This window comes from Chiloscyllium punctatum, chromosome 25, assembly GCF_047496795.1.
Source record: "Chiloscyllium punctatum isolate Juve2018m chromosome 25, sChiPun1.3, whole genome shotgun sequence".
NCBI lineage: Eukaryota > Metazoa > Chordata > Chondrichthyes > Orectolobiformes > Hemiscylliidae > Chiloscyllium > Chiloscyllium punctatum.
In genome coordinates this window covers 70,666,043-70,688,304 of record NC_092763.1, presented here as the reverse complement: position 1 = coordinate 70,688,304, position 22,262 = coordinate 70,666,043, and the positions used below count along the sequence as shown (strand labels likewise).

At 42.8% G+C, this 22,262-nt stretch overlaps 1 protein-coding gene across 4 annotated transcripts in view; it reads left to right on the top strand.

Annotated features, from left to right (window-relative positions):
• LOC140496048 (uncharacterized) overlaps positions 1-22,262 on the top strand; it is a 76,453-nt gene that overhangs the window by 39,602 nt on the left and 14,589 nt on the right. For all 4 annotated transcript variants that reach the window (XR_011964148.1, XM_072595523.1, XM_072595522.1 and 1 more), the window contains exons 9-12: positions 104-232; positions 1,854-1,967; positions 4,685-4,804; positions 11,819-12,152. Coding sequence is in view for 3 of the 4 variants with exons in the window: in XM_072595523.1 (XP_072451624.1) it covers positions 104-232; positions 1,854-1,967; positions 4,685-4,804; positions 11,819-12,152 (697 nt within the window). In the remaining variant the exon portion in view is untranslated. The remainder of the gene's footprint in view (positions 1-103; positions 233-1,853; positions 1,968-4,684; positions 4,805-11,818; positions 12,153-22,262) is intronic.

The window sequence follows — 22,262 nt, the reverse complement described above, 5'->3', positions numbered from 1 at the left end:
TTATTCAATTCATGGCTGATCTGATCAAGGTCTATCCTGTCCCATGAGGGAAGACATATCTTCAGTGTCCCTGCTTGAGATGCTAATGTTACATGTTTTGCAGGTACTTTGGGATGAAATAGAGAATCCAACTTGTGTAATAGATGTAGAAAACGTGGAAGTTGCAGAGGAATGCTGGTCTATTAAGAGAGAATACCATGAATTTGAGGAACTTCAGAAAGAACTCAGTAAGGTAATCAACTTCTTTCTTCAAAAATCCGGAAGTGATCATCTAATTTTCTAAAAGAATTTCTGTAAATAACAATCATGTGAAAATATCTATTAATGTTGGATTATTGATTGATAAATCTTCGCAACTCCATGTGATCAGTCGAGAAATTTGACTTGCTGTTTTGGAATTGGATATTAGAGTGACTTTCAGCCTCATTGTTTAATCCTCTGAGTACTGGTTTGATTTGTTTTGCCTTCCACACTGGGCTCCCCCTTTCTCCCACTCCCTCCTGAAGGCACTGGTTTCTTGCAGAGCTCCAAGGCAATGTAATCTGGTGGTCTTCTCGACCATGTCGTGTATTTGGATTTTCAGAATGCATTTGATAATGTGCCACATAAAAGGATATTGCACAAGATAGCAGCTCGGGGAGAGGTAGTGTATCGGCATGATTAACACACACCAGGTAAGACTCTGGATGAAAGGGCCTTTAGCAAAAAGGCTGCTAACTAAGGCTTGATTAGCTCAGTTGGCTGGACAGTTGTTTTGATATACAGAGTGACATCAACATCTTGTGTTCAATTCCCATACTGGCTGAGGTCACTATGAAGATCTCAGTTTCTCCTAAAGCACAGTGACTCTCTAATTAAATTCAATGCCAGTCATCCATCTGTCAACTGAGAGGGCAGTCTCTGGTACTTGAGCAACTTGTAGCTTCAGTAGTGTCCCGTAAAGCTGTTATGTGACTATAATCTGACTCTGGAACTGGTTTGTGATCTTACAGTGGAGCAGAGTTCCTGGGAGGATCAGGTCCTGTAGGTCACCTTGGCTCAAACTAACCTGAAATGTTAGTACCTGTGTAACATGCTTACATCCTGACAATAAATTAATCAGGATAGGTCTTTCTCTTTGGCATATAGTAATAATTTATTTGAACTGATACCCCATACATACAGGACAAAGTATGAACAGGTCTTTCAAATGGATGTCACTCCTTGTCACCAGATTACTACAGGATGTAGTGAAGACAAAAGTTCAGGCAAATGTTATAATTGGAAATTTTAAGAAAGGATGCTTTCATGGGATGTGTGTGTTGCCAGGAAGGCTGGCATTTGTTGCCTATCTTTAATTGCCCTGGAATAGAGCAGCTTGCCAGACCTTTTTCGAGTACAGTGAAGTGTCAGCCACATTGGTCTGGAGTCCAATGTTTGCCAGCCTGGCAGAGAGCAGACCTTCCCTGAGAGACATTAGTAAACAAGATTTTTTTTTAACCAACGATGGTTTCATGGTCATCATTGTTGAGACTACCTTTATACTCCAGAATTATTATTTGAGTTTAAATTCCATGAGCTGCTTTGGTGGGAATTGAACCTGTGTCCCTGGAGCATTAACCCATGTGTCTGGATTACTAGTCCAGTGATGTTACTGCGACATTAACATCTCCTCTGGCATTGTGAGTTTAGGTCCCTTTATATTGTTGACAAATTTGGAATTCCAAAATTGAAGTCATTGACTATTCTTGCTTTTGTCAGAGATTTGACTTCTGACTTCTTCAGTTTGTCCTGCACTTGAGTGCAGTTTGTAGAAACGGAAAGATGATTTTCTGATCCGTTATTTCACTAATACCATTGTTCTTCTTTTTCAGACATTTGACACTTTGGTTGAAACTAAACTGCCATCAATCAATTGTGTGAAACCTGACACCATCGATGATAAATTCAAGGAAGCCATTGAATGTCAACTAAATGGATTTTTAAAGGTTAGAGAACCAAATAATTTAATAATGATTGAATTTGGTCTGATGAAAATTGAAGACGATCCGATCTGAACAGCTTCTTGATTAGAATAGTTTTGTTATACCAATGTTTTCTTTGGGGCAACAAAGGAGCAGGAATAGGCCATTCAGCCCATTGAGCCTGCCCTGCCATTCAGCATGACCATGGCTGACCAACTACTTCAATACGTTTTCTCATGCTATCTCCATGCTCCTTTACCTCACTGGTATTTAGAAATCTGACAGTCTCTCCTTTAAATATACACAATAACTGAGCTTCCAATGGTCACGTGCTGCTCTCCTAACCAAGCTGTTCCGGTATAGTTACAACACTGACATCTGTTCAGCAATAAGGAAAACCACCCAAGTAAGCCCTGGCCACAAAAAAAAAACAGAACCAATCTAACCTAGCCAATTACCATTCCACCAGTCTATTCTTGACCATCAGTTAAAGTGATGGATGGGGTCATCAATGGTACTGTCAAACAGTACCTCCTCAGCAACATCCTACTCACTAACGTTCACTTTGGGCTCTGCCAAGACTATTTAGATCCTGATCTCATTACAGATTTAGTCCAAACATTGACGAAAGAGCTGAATTCCATGGGTAAGGTGAGAATGACTGCACATTGACAGCAAGGCTGCATCTGACAGAGTGTGGAGCCCTAAGGGAGCTTGAGTAAACTGGAATCGATGGTAATTAGGGGGAGGAAAATGTTGCTGATATTTGCAAAATGTTGAGCACAATTCATGACTCCTCACTTACTGAAGTAGCCCTTGTCCGTATTGGACAACAGTAAGGCTTGAGCTGATACATGGCAAGTAACAGTTACTCCACACAGGTGCCATGCAATGACCATCTTCAATGACTGAAATCCTAATCGTTGCACCATGACATTTAATGGTGTGATGCCTGGCTTTAACACCCGGAAATACTTTGATTTGTTAGGTTAGAAAGTGTCTAAATCTTTAATTTGTTCAAAACTAATTTAGCCTAATTTAGTTTGTAGCTGGCTTCAAAATGAAATTTGGATTTTAGATTCAAGAGTTGCAAAGTTTGAGCAGGTTTATTTTTAAAGCTTCTTTTGGTAGAGCAGAATGGGGATTATTCAGGTGTGAAGAGCAGAGATACTATAGTCATTAGTTAATAAATTAAATAAAGTATGATAGAGATGGCAGATCAGATAGTGCTGGATACAAAGGTGATCAAAAGTGAACACAACTGCCGCGAGTGTTTGTATCTCAAAGATCTTCAGATGCAAGTTGGGGAGACCCAGGCTGAGTTACAGACTGTGCCACCTCAGGAAAGGGAAAGTTAACTGGACACTTGGCTCCAGGAGGCAGGAGCACCCCTTAATTAGTTGATTCAATCTTAGATAATGATCAAAGAGATGAGGGTGTGATTGCACATGAGACAGGTATCAGCTGTCTAAGGGACCTGAGGTACAACTCTTGAGGAGTTCCCAGTCCCTAAAATTGTCCAGCAGTTACAAGGTTCTTGCAAGCTTTGTGGATGAGAAAAGGAACTGCAGGGAGCATGAGCAAACTGGCTAGGACACTTTGGTGCAAGGAGACATTCAAGTAGGAGGAAGATGGGAATATAGAAATGGTAGAGGATAGTATAATTAGGTGGATTGATACTGTTCTCTACAGTTGAGCATGAGTTCCTAAGACTGTGTTGTCTGCCAGGTGTCAGGACATCTCCTTGGGCTGCGGAGGAACTTGGAGAGGGAGGGGGAGGAATCCAATTGTCTCCATCCACATTGATACAGATGATTTTGAAAGGATTAGAAAGGATGTTCTGCTGAAAGGTTTTGAATAGTTAAATTAAAATGTAGATTCTCCAAGGTAATAATGTCCTTCAGTTGTAACCTTCACAATAATCTATAGCCCCAGTAGCATTAGAATACTAGACTAGCACACTTGCACCAGATGTGCACTCAGTTTTTCACCACTTCTCTTGTGTATTCCTAGCAGCAGGAAGCAGACACGTTTCTCACTTGTACTGCTTCCTTTCACCATATTATGCCCATAGTCTGGGACCGTGACTCTCAAGTGATGGTTCAGCTTTCTGCCTTGTATTTCCTCCTTTTGAAGTGTTTCTCTGAAATTCCTTCAATGTGTATCATTCCATATTCTCTCCAGGGACTGGGTGTAAACCACACAAGAATTTCCCAGATAATCACTGGACTGCATTCTCCAAAATCTCTGGCTTGTACGACCTTTTCTAAAAACCAGTCAAGCCATCTTCCTGTGATAAATCTGTAAGTAGTTTGGGATGATGATAATTTGTTGTGGTAATATGACACTGCAAGGACAGCTATGGTTCGAGAAGGTGACTCAGCACCAACTTCCACAGGACAAATAGGGGATGGGCTATAAATGCTGGCCCAGCTAGTGACTGCATTAAAAAATATAACAGAGCTTCTCTTTTCACATGTACATTTCCCTGCTGGACCAAGTCCATCACTATGTTGTGATCTGCTTGCATATACTCCTTTTACATTCAAAAGTAGACAAAGGCTCTTGTGGTAATGTCAATTTCAGCCTGGGCTTATGTCCCACCTGCTCCAGAGGTGTGTAGTAACATACCTGAACAGATTAATGAGAAAATATGAAAGGCAATCCAGGAATGAAAGGCACCCTGTAATGAAAGCTTTCTTTAACTATATGACCAAAACCTGCTGTTTTCTCTCTTGCAGAAGCTGGTGACTGAAGAGTCCATTTTGCATAACGAGAGTACCCGCAAATTCTTCTCGGCCAATGATGAGCTTCGAGAATACTGGGGACTATTAAAATCTCTGTTCAACGAGGATGATGAGGTAAATGCATATGATGTGGGTATTTGTTTCAGCTTATGGTCTCAACCAGGTATAATCGTGAAAACACATGAAAACTCTTCTTAAAAAAGTGAACAACAACTACGGTTTTCATTTCCTTGAGATGTAAATCAAAAGTCCTGACTTTGCGTTTATCATTGTCACTGTGTGATCAATTTTTTTTCACACATTGAAACAAAACAGGGAATTAAGGGTATCAAGATAACTTGTGGTAGCTTCTGTGCTCATTCCAGCTTTGATAAGATTAGGAAGGTCCACACTCATTTGTGTGGACATGAGGAACCATTATTAAATACAATTATATATAGCTGATGAGGGCATCATCAAGAATGGGTCAGTAAATTTGCAGATGATACAAAGATAGGTGGAGTTGTGGACAGTGAGGAGGGCTGTTGTCGGCTGCAGAGGGACTTAGATATGATGCAGAGCTGGGCTGAGGAGTGGCAGATGGAGTTCAACCCTGCCAAGTGTGAGGTTGTCCATTTTGGAAGAACAAATAAGAATGCGGAATACAGGGTTAATGGTAGGGTTCTTGGTCAGGTGGAGGAACAGAGGGATCTTGGGGTCTATGTACATAGATCTTTGAAGGTTGCCACTCAGGTGGATAGAGTTTGTAAGAAGGCCTATGGTGTATTATCGTTCATTAGCAGAGGGATTGAATTCAAGAGTCGTGAGGTGATGTTGCAGCTGTACAGGACTTTGGTTAGGCCACATTTGGAGTACTGTGTGCAGTTCTGGTCGCCTCACTTTAGGAAAGATGTGGAAGCTTTGGAGAGGGTGCAGAGAAGATTTACCAGGATGTTGCCTGGAATGGGGAGTAGGTCGTACGAGGATAGGTTGAGAGTTCTCGGCCTTTTCTCGTTGGAACGGCGAAGGATGAGGGGTGACTTGATCGAGGTTTATAAGATGATCAGAGGAATAGATAGAGTAGACAGTCAGAAACTTTTTCCCCGGGTACAACAGAGTGTTACAAGGGGACATAAATTTAAGGTGAAGGGTGGAAGGTATAGGGGAGATGTCAGGGGTGGGTTCTTTACCCAGAGAGTGGTGGGGGCATGGAATGCGCTGCCCGAGGGAGTGGTAGAGTCAGATTCATTGGCGACCTTTAAGCGGCATTTGGATAGGTACATGGATGGGTGCTTAATCTAGGATAGAAGTTCGGCACAACATCGTGGGCCGAAGGGCCTGTTCTGTGCTGTATTGTTCTATGTTCTATGTTCTATGTTCTAATTCTGCAGACCCAACCTCCATGTGATCTAATGACACTATGACTCACTCTTCAGCTGCTTCATCAAAAGGTCTGAAGTGCTGATGTTTGTTAATGATTGCATAATGTTGAGCATCATTTGTGACTCCTCAAGATACTGATGGAATCTATGTCCATAATGCAGTAGGACCTGGACAACGTCCAGACTGGGGTGATGTGATAAGTGTGACAAGTGCCAGGCAATTAGCTTCTCCAGCAAAAGGGAAAACAACCATTGTCCCTTGATGTTCAATTGGATTACCATTGCTGAATCCGCCACTATCAACATCCTGGTAGTAACTGTTAGCTAGTTTTAAGAAGATTTGTAGCTCAGGTTGAGGTTTTGGATGTAGGTTTGCTCGCTGAGCATTTCCAGATGTTTTGTTACCCTACTAGATAACATCTTCAGTGGGCCTCAGGCGAAGAAATGCTGAAAATTTTTGCTTTCTATTTATATGTTTGGGTTTCTTTGGTTGGTGATGTTATTTCCTGTCGTGAGGTCACTTCCTGTTCCTTTTCTCAGGGGGTAGTAGATGGGTATTAACTGTAAACCAGAAGCTAAATAGGACAAACCACTTTACATGCTATGCCTATAAAAGTAGGTCAGAGTGACAAATAACTTCCCTCCTCCCTTGTATTGTCTGTCCACTATCTACAAGGCACAAGCCAAGAGTGTGGTAGAATACTCTGTACCTTGCAGATCACACCAAAATTGGACTTGTAGTGGATAGCAAAGAAGGTTACCTCAGAGTACATGGGATCAGATGGGCCAATGGGCCGAGGAATGACTGGTGAAGTTTAATTTAGGTAAATGTGAGGTGCTGCATTTTGGAAAGGCAAATCAGGGCAAGACTTATACACCTTAATGGTAAGGTCCTGGAGAGTGTTGCTGAACAATGAGACCTTTGGAGTGCAAGTTCACAGTTCCTTGAAAAGTGGAGTCACAGGTAGATAGGGTAGTAAAGAAGGCATTTGGTATGCTTTCCTTTATTGGTCATAGCATTGACTATAGGAGTTGTGAGGTCATGTTGCAGCTGTACAGGACATTGGTTAGGCCACTGTTGGAATGTTGCGTGCAATTCTGGTCTCCCTCCTATAGGAAGCATGTTTTGAAACTTGAAAGGTTTACATGGATGTTACCAGGGTTGGAGATTTGAGCTATAGAGAAAGGGGCATGGATAGAGTAAATAGACAAGTTCTTTTCCCTGGAGTGAGCGAGTCCAGAATTAGACTGCATAGATTTAGGGTGAGAGGGAAAAAATGTAAAAGTGACCTAAGGGGCAACTTTTTCACACAGGGGCTGGTGCGTGTATGGAATGAACTGCCAGAGGAAGTGGTGGAGGCTAGTACAATTACAATATTTAAAAGGCATCTGGATGGGTATATGAACAGGAAGGCTGTAGAGGGATATGGGCCAAATGCTGGCAAATGGGACTAGATTAATTTAAGATATCTATTCAGCATGGTCAAGTTGGACCGAAGGGCCTGCTTCCATGCTGTACATCTCTATGACTTTATGACTGTCAGCAGCTCCAACAAGAGTCAAGTAGCTCAACTCCTTCCAGGACAAAGCAACTGGCTTGCTTGGCATCCCATCCACTTTTCAACATTCACACTCTTCATCTCCAATGCATTGTGGTAGCAGAGTGCACCAGCTACAAGGTGCACTACAATAAATTACCAGGGCCTCTTTGATAGCACCTTCTAAACCGGAGACCTCTACCACCTAGAAGTACAAGGATAACAGATTCATGGGAGTACTACCACTTGGAAATTCTCCACATGCCATCCTTACTTGGAACAATTTGCTGCTCCTTCAGTGGTGCTGGGTCAAAATCCAAGAATACCCTTCCCAGCGGCATTGCGGGATTCCTAAATGCTAATGACTGCTGCAGTTCAAGACGCTCACCACCACTTTCTGAATTAGAGCTTTTCGATAAATGATAGCCTGAAAGGTTAGACCCAAAATGAATACTTTAACATCCTCCTAGGTGTTCTTCCCTTGTGTGTTAGATAAAAGTCAGGGGGTTGACTTGGAATTTAATGAAACAGCCCCTTCTTTATTTAACTCTTCAGGTGTCAGCATAAAACATATATTCATTGCAACATTTAATTTTCACTTCATCTAACTTCAACATTAACTCACTTTGTTTCATTTCACTTTAACTTAGTTCACATTTAACTCTAATTCTAATGTGGACTCTATAAGTGGTGACACCCACATGCCTTGAATAAAAAGAACTATAACTTAGCTGCGTACACTCAAGCTATTCTGAGAATGTTGGTGGAATTAGCCTTTTCCACTTCCATGGCCAAAGTTACAAATAGTTTTCTTTAGATTATGGCCAGTGCATTGGCCTCAGTCTTTTGAACTTAAACAGCAAAAGAACAAACTTTTTTTTTCAATAGTTAAAAATCACACAACACCAGGTTATAGTCCAACAGGTTTAATTGGAAGCACTAGCTTTCGGAGCGACACTCCTTCATCAGGTGATTGTCATCAGGTGATTGAAGGAGCGTCGCTCCGAAAGCTAGTGTGCTTCCAATTAAACCTGTTGGACTATAACCTGGTGTTGTGTGATTTTTAACTTTGTACACCCCAGTCCAATACCGGCGTCTCCAAATCATTTTTTTCAATAGACTTCTCAACTTGTTCTGCTACCTTAACAATTTCATGTATGTGTGCCACAAATGTGTCTTTGACTCCATACTGTATGTTAACATTTATATCATTTATTTTATTTTACCGCTCGTCATTGTTCCTCCTAAAATGAATGTCTTTATACTTCTCTGTGTTAAGTCTCAACTCCTTTGTGTCGGGCAGCGTAGAGAATGAATGTCTTTCCTGCCAATGCCAGAGATAATGTTGAGCTCAGTTTAAAGCAAGTACCAAGCCTGACACACTTGCTTAACATTGTTGGTGGCCATGGTTTCAGCTGCCAAGGATTTACTCTCTTCCCCAAACCTCATTACCCCCTTTAAGACACTCCTTAGACTTTGTCTCTGAGATTATGTTACTAGTTCCCTATCCAAACATTTCACTTTGTGCCTCAGAGGCAACCTTTTGCTTTGTACCATTTCTTTTGTGAAGTATTTTGAGATGGTTTATGACGTTGAAATGACTAAATAAGTGCAAGTTGAAGTAAAGTTACCTTTACACTAGTTTTAACTATCCTACTCCCATGATTGTGCAATGTTTCTGGTTTACCTTCCCCGTTGTAAGAGTGCAAAGCTTGTTTACCAGTCATTCCTCATAATAGAGACACTGCCTCCGGCACCACTAGACAAGCTCTGTGACTTGGTGACTAGGACTGACTCCATTGACCCAAATGCAAAGCAACAGCACCAATTTATGTATCTGCGGCACCTTCACCATACCATAATGCCCCAATTGGGGTTGCACTAGCACAGCTGTTATGTCATGTTATGTCACTTAAATACAGAGTCAGGGATTAATGATCCTTTGAATTGGCTTCTGATTTCATTACAGAATCTCACTCCAAATACATGGGGAGGAGGTGAGCGTGGTCAAAGTTGCCGCTTGATTGGCATGACCTTCACAACAGGAGAAAGTGAGGACTGCAGATGCTGGAGATCAGAGCTGAAAATGCGTTGCTGGAAAAGCGCAGCAGGTCAGGCAGCATCCAAGGAGCAGGAGAATTGACGTTTCGGGCATGAGCCCTTTTCAGGAATCAGATTCCTGAAGAAGGGCTTATGCCCGAAACGTCGATTCTCCTGCTCCTTGGATGCTGCCTGACCTGCTGCGCTTTTCCAGCAACACATTTTCATGACCTTCACAACATTCAGTCACTCACAGCCGGTGCTCAGTAGCAGCAGTCTGTACTGTCTACAAGGTGTGCTGCAGAAATTTGCTGAAGATCCTTAAACAGCTCCTTCTGAACCCCCAACCATTTTCACCTGGAAGGACAAGGGCAGCAGGAGATACATGCAAATGTCACCAGTTGCAAATCTGCCCCCGCTCCACCACTCCACAAAGCCATTCACAATGTTGAGTCGCTTGCCTTCACTGTCACTGTATCACGATCCTGGAATCCCCCTCCCTCAGGGCATTGTGGGTCAACTGACAGCAGGCAGACTGCAGCAGTGCAAGAAGGTGACTCACCACCAGCTTCTCAAGGGCAAGTAGGAACAGGCAAAAAGCGCTGGCCTAGCTAGCAACACCCACAACTCATGAGTGAATTAAAACAAAACATTGGCCCAGATGATAGAAGGAATCATTGCCAGCAGGTCGCAGTACATATAAGATTTGAAATGAAGAATCAGAGTTTTGTGGGTGTGCGTTGAAGCTAATTTTAAGAAAATAAAGTAGTTCAAGGTGTTTCTCTCACTGTCACCAAAGAAAATTTGACAGCAAAAGACACACGGTGACTTTGGGGTACATGACAAAACGTTTGATCAAAGAAGTAGATTTTGTGTGATTTAGAGGAGGAGAGAATTCGGAATGTGGAGAGTCATAGACATGAAGTGGAGGAGCCAGTGTTGGACTGGAGTGGACAAAGTTAAGAATCTCACATCACCAGGTTATAGTCCAACAGGTTTATTTGGAAGCACAAGCTTTCAGAGCGCTGCTCCTTCATCAATTACCTGATGTAGGAGCAGTGCTCTGAAAGCTAGTGCTTCCAAATTAACCTGTTGGACTATAACCTGGTGCTGTGAGAGTCAGTCATACATCATGGAAGCAGACCCTTTGGTCCAACTAGTCCATGCCAAACATAATCACAAACTAAACTAGTCCCACCTGCCCATATCCCTCCAATCCTTTCTTATTCATGTACTTCTCCAAATGTCTTTTAAATATTGTAATTATACCACCATCCAGTACTTCCTCAGGAAGTTCATTCCATACACAAACCACCCTTTGTGTAAAAAAAATTTTTAACTTTGCTCCTCATGCCTTTTTAAATTCTTTCTCCTCTCACCTTAAAATTGTATCCCCTAGTCTAGAAATCCCTCATCCTGGGGAAATGACAACTACCATTAAACCATCTATACCTCTCATTATCTTATAAACTTCTTTAAGGCTGTCTCTCAACCGGTTTAAGGAACTTATTCCAGAGTATTAGAGATTAGACAAATAGAAGAAGGTACTGTCATCACTGCCCTAGCAGTGGGATGGACAGGAGGACAGAATGGTAGGAATGCAATGATTTCAGAAAGCTGCAGGTGAGGGTGGGGAGATAGATTAGATTCCCTACAGTGTGGAGACAGGCCCTTCTGCCCAACAAGTCCACATCGACCCTCCAAAGAGTAACCCACCCTCCTCTGACAAATGCACCTAACATTATGGACAATTTAACATGGCCAATTCACCTGACCTGCACATCTTTGGAATGTAGGAGGAAACCCACGCAGACACTGGGAGAATGCACAAACTCCACATAGACAGTCACCCAAGGCTGGAATCGAACCTGGCACTGTGAGGCAGCACTGAGTCACTGTGGTGCTCAAACTGTGCTGGGAAATGAAGAAAGGCAGTTGACACAGTAACTATGTAGGTAAAAACAATGACTGCAGATACTGGAAACCAGATTTGGATTAGTGGTGCTGGAAGAGCACAGCAGTTCAGGCAGAATCCGAGGAGCAGTAAAATCGACGTTTCGGGCAAAAGCCCTTCATCAGGAATGGTACATTTGTGTAATTTACTATTCAGTGTGTCTGTAAAAGGAAATGTAGTTTTGTAAGCTTGTGTGTGATAATTCCTGATTTTTTTTCACTGTCATATACCATAGGTGATTTGTACAGCAAGTGATACCTCAGAAGACCCATGTAACACTGATGTGGGTGAAGATGAGCCTTTGGAAACAGAACCAGAAAACACAGAGATTCCAAACCATAAGTCCGTAGAATCCCTACCTTCCAAAATACTTAGTGAAGACTCCGAATCAGATTGTGGCTTCAGATTGCTGTCAGGTACTTCTAAAAAGAAAGTTGCAGGTGGAGTCAGCATTTCCTGCAGGAAGAGGATAAATGGACTATCTTGGGGAAAGATTCCACAAACTTCAGAGCGGACAGAATGCCTCACGAATGAGGTTCAGAAGCTCTTGGAAGAATTGTTTTGTACAGGTGAACTTTTATTTTCCTTTTTGAAGCAGCTTTATGTTAATATTTTGACATGAGGCAATGGATTTTCCCCCACACACTCTTTATACTGAGTGCATCTTTTGGTTAGACTCCATTTAACCTGACTGTTTTGATGAGGTTCATAAATAAGAATAGAGCTCTGAGGTTCTGTTTCATATCTTTCTGCAATAGAACAGAATTGACTGAAGGCAGTGTGGTAATTACGGGCTCAGCCTTACCAGAAACTGGCTCAGTGGCATTTTTGTCATTTTGACCTTTCTGCAAGGTCTACTGAGATTTCTTGAGTTTATCATTCCACATTCACTTCATTATCTACGTATTGGTACTCCTTATAGAGTCATAAAGTCATAGAGATGTATAGCATGGAAACAGACCCTTTGGTCCAACTCATCCATGCCGACCGGATATCCCAACCCAATCTAGTCCCATTTGCCAGCACTTGGCTCATATCCCTCTAAAGGATCTTGATGAAGGGCTCTTGCCCGAAACGGCGATTTTGAAGCTCCTTGGATGCTGCCTGAACTGCTGTGCTCTTCCAGCACCACTAATCCAGAATCTGGTTTCCAGCATCTGCAGTCATTGTTTTTACCTCACATCCCTCTAAACCCTTCCTATACATAAATCCATCCAGATGCCTTGTAAATGTTGTAATTGTACCAGCCTCCAGCACGTCCTCTGGCAGCTCATTCCATTCACGCACCACCCTCTGCATGAAAAAGTTGCCCCTTGGGTCCCTTTTAAATATTTTCCCTCTCATCCTAAATCTATGCGGTTTAGTTCTGGACTCGCCCACCCCAGGGAAAAGGTCCTGTCTATTTACCCAATCCATGCCCCTTGTGATTTAATAAACCTCTATAATGTCACTCCTCAGCCTCCGACATTCCAGGTAAAATAGCCCCAGCCTATTCAGCCACTGCCTATCACACAGATCCTCCAACCCTGGCAACATGAGAAATGCTAGCCCGATTCCCCCAACCTCTATCGGCGGACACTGCTAAAATATCCCAGGATGCCTAGCGCAGGAACCATCTTTGACCCCCAGTTTAGGCACTGACACTCCAGAGTTTCCATTCATTTAGTGGGATAGCAGCCACAAGCCAATACTTATCAGGGCACCTAGGTGGCGTGGCTAACATTTGTCTGTACATACAACTGCACATTCTTCTATAAATCAACTTTTAAGCACCAAGCTACACAGGTAACCTGTCCTTAGAACCATTCCATCTTAAAACCCTCTCTCAGTCACTGCTTCTGTTTTCCCAATGGTCACTCTTGCCCAGAATTTTATCAAAAAAAAACGTTCTTTGGATAATGGGGGCATCACTGGTTGTGCCAGTGTTTATTGCCTGAGCCTAGTTGCCCTTGAGAAAGTGGTGGTGGATTGCTGCTTTGAACTGCTGCAGTCCCTGTGCTGTAGATAAATCCTTTGGAAGGGAGTTACACAATTCTGGCCCAGTGACACAATCAATGAGTGGTCACCACACTTGGCCCACATCTACCAAAACCGGGTACTGATTAGTCCTGTCCAGCTTGCAGCATCTGACATTGCTCTCTATAATATGCAGAAAGCTAAGTTCTTCCTGCTTCGTAACCTCATCTTCCTATTTGGAAAATTGCTCCAGCCCTCTCAACTCACCAGCAGCCGTCATATCGCCACTTCGGCTGCTTTTGTTGTGAAGAGGATTATATAGTAGATTCTGTAATCTCACCCTTCCACTTCCAATCAATCCAAGCAGCAGAACCTCAACTTAAGGAGGTCTGTTGTCTGCTCCACAGTGGGCCTTTGTTGAAGAATGGGCTGTAACTGTACCCACCCTGCACTGTAGTCAGGGTTTGTACAATAGAGTCATCAGCTATGGTCTCTCTCGGTAACCATTTCTCAGGACACCCCCCAGTAGGCTATCAGACTCCTCAAATGAGCAGGAACAGGAGTTCTCAAGGATATGGACATCATTGCAGCTCCCAGGCTACCTGACCTACACCTTGTTTTTACTCATTTATGGAATGATGGCATCGCTGGTTGGGCCAGCATTTATTACCCATCCCGAGTTGCCCTTGAGAAGATGGTGGTAGATTGTCTTCTTCAACCAGTGGCACTGAAGGAACAGTGGTGTATTTTCAAGTCAGGATGGCGTGTTGATTCAAGCTGATCTTGCAAGTGGTGGCACCCAAGCAGGCTGCTTTGTTCCGGAAGGTTCTTGAGTGCTGTTGGAGCACATTGCACTATTCCATTGCACTCCTGACTTGTGCCTTGTAGATGGTGGACAAGCTTTGGGGAATTAGGAAGGGAGATGCTCGCTGTAAAATTCTTTGCTTCTGACCTGCTCTTGTAGCCACAGCAATTATATGTCTCCTTCAGTTCAGTTTTTGGTCAATCTGCAGCAACACAGCATCTCATTCATCTGAAAGAAACAATATTGAGGACAATATATTTTCAGCCTCCTGTAACTCCTCTCCATTCTAAGAGACTTCAACTGCGACTTCTTCATGTGGAGTCAGTTGAGCAGCTGGATGAATGGTTCAGAAATGTGCCATAATGCAGTGAGTCTGGCACATGTTAGATGCCAACATCTATGGAAGTGATGTGCATGTGGTCACTGCCCATGGAATGTACCCAGGGATGTTGATGTTGGATGTCCAAGATTGAGGTCCACAGTTGATGAACTGGAGTCACCAAATAACTGGTCTGACTTCCATATAGGGACTTCTCAGCCTCCAGTTTCTGTCTGGCAAGTGCAAGATTAGGTAATAATGAGGCTGTTCATGAATGACAATCTATGCTAATAGGCCTCTTGTCACTCAATATTGAGAATCACTTCTTGGCATCTTGTTTTTGACGTTGATAATGTACTCAATGGATACCTCACCCTGAACTATGTCATTCAGAGAAAAAAAATCACTATTTCCATTTCAGGGAATCACATTTCGGCTCAGTTTTATTGAAGAAGCTCCAATATTATATTTTTGATCAGCATTATTAGCACTCAGAATGGTTAGGAAGTGGGAGACAGCATCCTGTCTTTCAAGATCCATTGGTTAGTCTGTATTGACTGGCCAGTCCAAACCAGTCGAACTGTAGATAAATGAGTCTTCATGGTGACCCTGAGGAGGTGATGGGGTTTTGAGCATGCTGGTAAAATTGGAAACAAAAACAGAAAATGCTGGAAGTAGAAAGCTTTTCAGTTCAGTTTCACAAAAGAGAAAATCTAGATGAACAACCATGTATTGAATACTTCCAAATATTGGGTTCATCCTCCAAAATTACAACTTGATCTTTATTTTCAGGAATTTTGTTTTTGCTCTCAGTATTTGATAAGTGAAATGGCTGTAAACTACCAGCTCCCTCCAATTCAAGGTACTGCAGCCTTTTTATTTCATCAGCAATGTGAATTTACTGAAGCAGAATTAATTTTATTTGGAAGTGTCCTTGGCAAACTTCAACTCTTTTTTTTTTGGATTAGAATTATTGTATGATCAATTTCTAATTTTATGAATGAAATAGTATATGAGCTTTAAACTTATTTTTTCATATGCTATATTTGGAATCATCTTTTTATGTACAAACTTATCGCACCAACTAGCAAACTTTAATTTTTTTTAATAAAGTGGGTATTTTAGTGGTTAACACTGCAACCTCACAGCACCAGGGACCCAGGTTCAATTTTACCCTCAGGCAACTGTCTATGTGGAGTTTGCACATTCTCCCTGTGCCTGTGTGGATTTCCCCATATGCTCCGGTTTCCCTCCCTGAGGGGAACACCACTCCTGCTCATGACTCCACCCCATTTTCTCCTAACACCACGCCCACTCCAGTTACAGGCTCCACCCCCACTCCCAGCTCTACACCTACACCAGGTCCTAGCTCCCTGCCAAGTTTTCACCAGTCCCCCTGACCTTCCCCCCTCACTGAGGACGAACGATCAGTCCTCAGCAAAGGCCTCACCTTTGTCCCCCTCCATCCATGCATTAATGAATTTAACACACGCCGTGACATCAAACACTTCTGCCGCCTCCGCCTCCGAACTTACTTTCACAATCAGGACTCCCGCCCACCTTCCGAGGACCCCTTCGCCCACCTCCAGCACACTCCATCCACCTGGACACCCCGCACTGTTCTATTACTCACCCTCGATCTCTTCATTTCCAACTGCCGCCAAGACATTAACTGCCTCAACCTGTCTACCCCCCTCCCCCACTCCAACCTCTCACCCTCCCAACGCATAGCCCTCCACTCCCACTGCTCCAATCCCAACCTCAACATCAAACCAGCAGATAAAGGGGGTGCAGTGGTAGTTTGGCGCACTGACCTCTACACCGCTGAAGCCAGACGCCAACTCGAAGACACCTCCTACCACCCCCTCAACCATGACCCCACACCCCCCATCACCAAACTATCATCTCCCAAACCATACAGAACCTCATCACCTCAGGACATCTCCCACCCACAGCTTCCAACCTCATAGTCCGGGAACCCCGCACCGTCCAATTCTACCTCCAAGATCCACAAGCCTGACCACCCTGGCCAACCCATTGTCTCAGCCTGCTCCTGCCCCTCCAAACTCCTCTCCATTTACTTTGACACTGTCCTATCCCCCCCGGTCCCGTAACTCCCCACATACATTCGAGACATCACCCATGCCCTTCACCTCCTCCAAGACTTCCATTTCCCCAGGTCCCAACGCCTCATCTTCACCATGGACATCCAATCTCTCTACAACTCCATCCATCATGACCAGGACCTCCAAGCCCTCCGTTTCTTCCTCTCCCGACCTCCTTAACAGTACCCTTTCACCGACACTCTCATTCGTTTGGCTGAACTGGTCCTCACCCTTAACAATTTCTCCTTTTGAATCCTCCCACTTCCTCCAGACCAAAGGGGTAGCCATGGGCACCCATATAGGCCTCAGCTATGCCTGTCTCTTTGTTGGCTATGTAGAACAGTCCATCTTCCGTAGTTACACCGGCACTACTCCCCACCTCTGCCTCCACTACATTGATGACTGCATTGGCGCCACCTTGTGCTCCCGCGAAGAGGTTGAGCAATTCATCACCAACACATTCCCCCCAACCTTAAATTCACCTGGACCATCTCTGACATCTCCTTCCCCTTCCTGGACCTCTCAATTTCCATTAATGACGACTGACTTGACACTGACATTTTTTACAAACCCACCGACTCCCACAGCTACTGGATTACACCTCTTCCCACCCTACCTCCTACAAAAATGCCATCCCATATTCCCAATTCCTCCATCTCTGCCGTATCTACTCCCAGGAGGACCATTTCCACCACAGAACACACCAGATGGCCTCCTTCTTTAGAGACCGCAATTTCCCTTCCCACATGGTTAAAGATGCCCTCCAATGCATCTCGTCTACATCCCACCCCTCCGCCCTCAGACCCCACCCCTCCAACCAAAACAAGGACAGAACGCCCCTTGTGCCCACCTTCCACCCTACCAACCTTTGCATAAACCAAATCATCCGCCGACCTTTCTACCACCTCCAAACAGACCCCTCCACCAGGGATATATTTCCCTTCCCACCCATTTCCGCTTTCCGCAAAGACTGTTCTCTCCGTGACTACCTGGTCAGGTCCACGCCCCCCTACAACCCACCCTCCCTTCCTGGCACCCTCCCCTGACACCACAGGAATTGCAAAACCTGTGCCTACACCACCTCCCTCACCTCCATCCAAGGCCCCAAAGGAAACTTCCACATCTATCAAAGTTTTACCTGCGCATCCACCAATATCATTTATTGTATCCGTCGCTCCAAATGCGGTCTCCTCTACATTGGGGAGACTGGACGCCTCCTAGCAGAGCGCTTTAGGGGCCATCTCTGGGACAGCCGCACCAATCAACCCCACCGCCCTGTGGCCCCATATTTCAACTCCCCCTCTCGCTCTGCCGAGGACATGGAGGTCCTGGGCCTCCTCCACCGCTTCTCCCTCACCACCCGATGCCTGGAGGAAGAACGCCTCATCTTCTGCCTCAGAACACTTCAACCCCATGGCATCAATGTGGATTTCATCAGTTTCCTCATTTCCCCTTCCCCCGCCTTACCCCAGCTCCAACCTTCCAGCTCAGCACCGCCCTCATGACCTGTCCTACCTGCCTATCTTCCTTTCCACCTATCGACTCCACCCTCCACTCTGACCTATCACCTTCATCCCCACCCCCATTCACCTATTGTACTCTATGCTAATTTCTCCCCACCCCCACCCCCCTCTCATTTATCTCTCTACTCTGCAGGCACCCTGCCTCTACTCCTGATGATGGGCTTTTGCCCGAAACGTCGATTTTCCTGCTCCTCTGATGCTGCCTGACCTGCTGTGCTTTTTCAGCACCACTCTAATCTAGACTCTGGTTTCCAGCATCTGCAGCTCTTGTTTTTACCTAAATTGCCCAGCATGTCCAGCAATGTGTAGGATAGGTGGGTTAGCCATTGGAAATACAGGGTTACAGGGATAGAGCAGGAGGTTGAGTTTGGGTGGGATGTTCTTTGGAGGGTCAGTGTGGACTTGATGGACCGAATGTTCTGCTTCCGCACTGTAGGGATTCTATGATTCAGTCATGACTCAGGATAGCAGTCGTCTAAGCTTTGAGTTAGTAGGTCTGTCTTCAGGTGCTAGAGACTGGAACACAAAACCCAGGCTGACACTCCAATGCAGAACAGCATGGAGGTGGTGTTGCACTATCAGAGGTGTGACCCTTCTGGTAGAATTGTTGAAACAAAAGCTCTTTGCTATGGGACCTTTCCCCTAGGTTCTCAGGGAAGAGATACATGGCAATATTTCAAAGAAACATAAGGGCCAAGGCCAATATTTATCCCAATATTTAACTCAGCGTTACTATGGTATTTTCACATTTCTGTTTGTTGAACTTAACTGCACAAAATGATTGTTGTATCTTCCTACATTAAAACAATGACTACACTTCAAAATTCAAATTGGTTGTAAAGTGATAGATCATTAAGTACTTAGAGGCATGATATAAATTTTATATAAACAGCAGGTTAAAGATAAATACAATTAGAAATTTGTCTGGCTTGCATCTTCCTTTAACAGATGTAGCCGCTGTAGATAATTAGTTAATTTTTAATGTAATCTGAGTTTATTTCAGTTCCAGCCATAGCTGGTCAATGAAATAACTGCAGATAATTTGATGGTAGATGTTAAGATAAAGGCAGCACTTTCAGCAACTCTTGAGTCATCAAATTCAAGTGGAAGAATTGTAACACCTTTTGTAACAATTGTTAACTAGTTATTAAGTAGGAGAGCTGTGCTTTTCAGAAGAGCTATTCTGTGCACAGATTGGCTGGAAATATTAAAGGAATGATCTTGTTATTGTTTGCTGCTTGGATATTTGGCAGTAAATTCTAAGTTTGTTAAAGGATCGTATATATGTGCTTTCAATATTAACTCTTGATCATAATCTGATGACATTTAAACCTCTTGGGCTGTCGGCTGCAGTATTGAAGTTAATCCATTTCCATCTGGTGCTCTGGGATGCATTTACAGAGAGTCACCTAGCCTTTATTGTTTTCCAAGATCTGACCAACACCCCTTCTATTGTTCCACCTAAACTGATTTAGGATATGCATTCATTTGATTCCTCCTGACTATATAAGTATAAAAATTATGATGTTTCAAATACAGTGTCTCGTATAAATAAAAACATGCTCTCTTTCACAATTTGCTTTTGCATTTGAATATACTGAAAATCTTATTTGTAAGAGTAGATCGTGGCACACTGTATTTGTTATAAATTGGAAAAAGACAACCTCCCATTTAAATTTGTCATTTGATGACCTGACTTTATGGAATCTAACCAATCAAATTAATTAATTAAGGCTTAGAAGTACATTTAAAACTCTACGAACATCTGTCAGTTTTATTTGTGAAGAATTGCAGTATATTGTTTTTATTTGGGAACTCAGTTTGAAAGTGAAGGAAATGTGAATTTAGATCTGAAGGTGATTGGTCTTTTTTTTTAAAAGAAAAGTTCAGAAAGCCATTTTAAGCAGTGAAGTAATGATTTTAAGAACATATGTGACCAAAGTTAAATATTCAGTCAGTTTCTGTGGAGTTGATTACTGAAAGTTCACTAAATTGAGCTTTATGATATAGAAGGAATTCCGGGACCAATAGTAAGTTGAGTTAAGATGAGTTATATCAGCTGAAGTTTAGGTGGTATAAATCCCAAAACTGTCAGAATTCGAAGGACATGTCCAAACCATCAGAGCTGAAAACAATTCTTAAGCAGTCCCAGGAGAAGAATAGAAGGGAATTATTTGAGTACAAAATTAAAGATAGGAGTGATATTTCACTGGGATTGCGTGACGATAAAGGATATTGCTAGGAAAAGGGTTTGAATCATTATTCCTAATCCAAAAGAACTGTGGATGCTGTAAATCAGAAACAAATGAAGTTGTTGCTGGAAAAGCTCAGCAGGTCTGGCAGCAGCCTTGAAGAGAAATCCGAGCTAACGTTTCAGGTCCAGTGATCCTTTCTCAGAACTAAGGTTCTGGGTCACTAAATCCAAAACGTTAACTCTGATTTCTCTTCACAGCTGCTGCCAGACCTACTGAGCTTTTCCAGCAACTTCTGTTTTTCCTTTCTGATTATTTTTAATATTTCCATTAAGGTCTTTCTAAATGGTTTGTACAGATGATTTATGTTTGGTTTAATAAAGTTATGTTCTTTTGTTTAAAGAACATTGCCAGCCTCAGTTGAATACGTTCACTGTCTGACAACCACAGTGAGCAGACTGCAAGAATAAAACTTACAATCTATTAAGTTAGGTTTCACTCTTGAGAACTGACTTTTTCAGTAACACTGTCTTCTGTGGGCATATTTATCTGTGGTAATTTTATCTTGTAGGTTCTACATGCCTACATTTAATTAAAAGTTAATAGGTTGATGTGGTTGAGCATGCTTTTGCCAAGGTTTGGATGCTCCTGCTCAAGTGAATTCATATAAAGACAAAGTTGTTATTATTGCATTTCTCATCATTGACTCCTCAGACACTGATGCAGATTGGCCACTTGGTACTTTTTGTGTTATTGGTTTACATCAGATACGACTAAAATATATCTTCCAGATGAGGCATTTGATTTGAATTATTATTGTCAGACATACCTAGGTACAGTGAAAAGTTCTATTTTGCCTGCACTACAGGCCGATCATGCCATACAAATTGCATTAGGATGATAGAACACAGCAAGGAATACAATGTTACAGCAGCAGAGAGTATACACAGAGAGCGAGATCAACATTAAATTTAAAATTTGAGAGGTCCATTCAGAAGTCTAATAACAGGAGCGAAGAAGCTGTTCTTGAATCTGTATACAAATTTTTATATCTTCTGACTGATGGAATAGAGCATTTCTGGGTCTTTGATGATTCTGGTTGACATTGAATCAAAGCTACTCTTTCTCCCTGTCCTTTCACTCCAACAGGAGCAAATTAGGAACTTATTGCAGTTAAACTGAGCCTGCATTTTAGTCGACTGTTATATTTTAGGTAACCAGGTGGAACTGGAGCTTAGGCTTTACATACTTAACACAGTTTCAGTCTGCTCCTCTTTCAAGTCAATGTTTCCAGAAATGTTATGACACACCTCTGGGGCAGATGGCACTTCAACCTGGACCTTCTGGACCTTCTGGCCCAGAGGTAGGAACACTACATTTGCACCACAGAGCTCTCCTGCTCCTACTTATAAATGTACAACTGAATCCCAGTTAATTCCCTCTGCTTGAATATGATTACATACATAATTAATATACAATCAACATTGTATATTAATTAAGATTGCCAAATGAAATGTTTGTGGCTCTGCTGTGATAAGTTTCACGTTTCACGTTTCACATTACAGATTCACATCATCATCCACCTATTCTATTTATCTAATCCTATCAAGATATCCTGCTAATCCCTTCTCCCTCATGTACTTATCGAACTTCCCCTTAAATACATCTATACTATTTAGCTTAACTGCTCCTTTTAGTAACAAGTTCCATCTTATAACCATTCTCTTGATAAAGAGGTTCTCATGAATGTTTATTAGTTAATTATTTACCTTGTTCTTC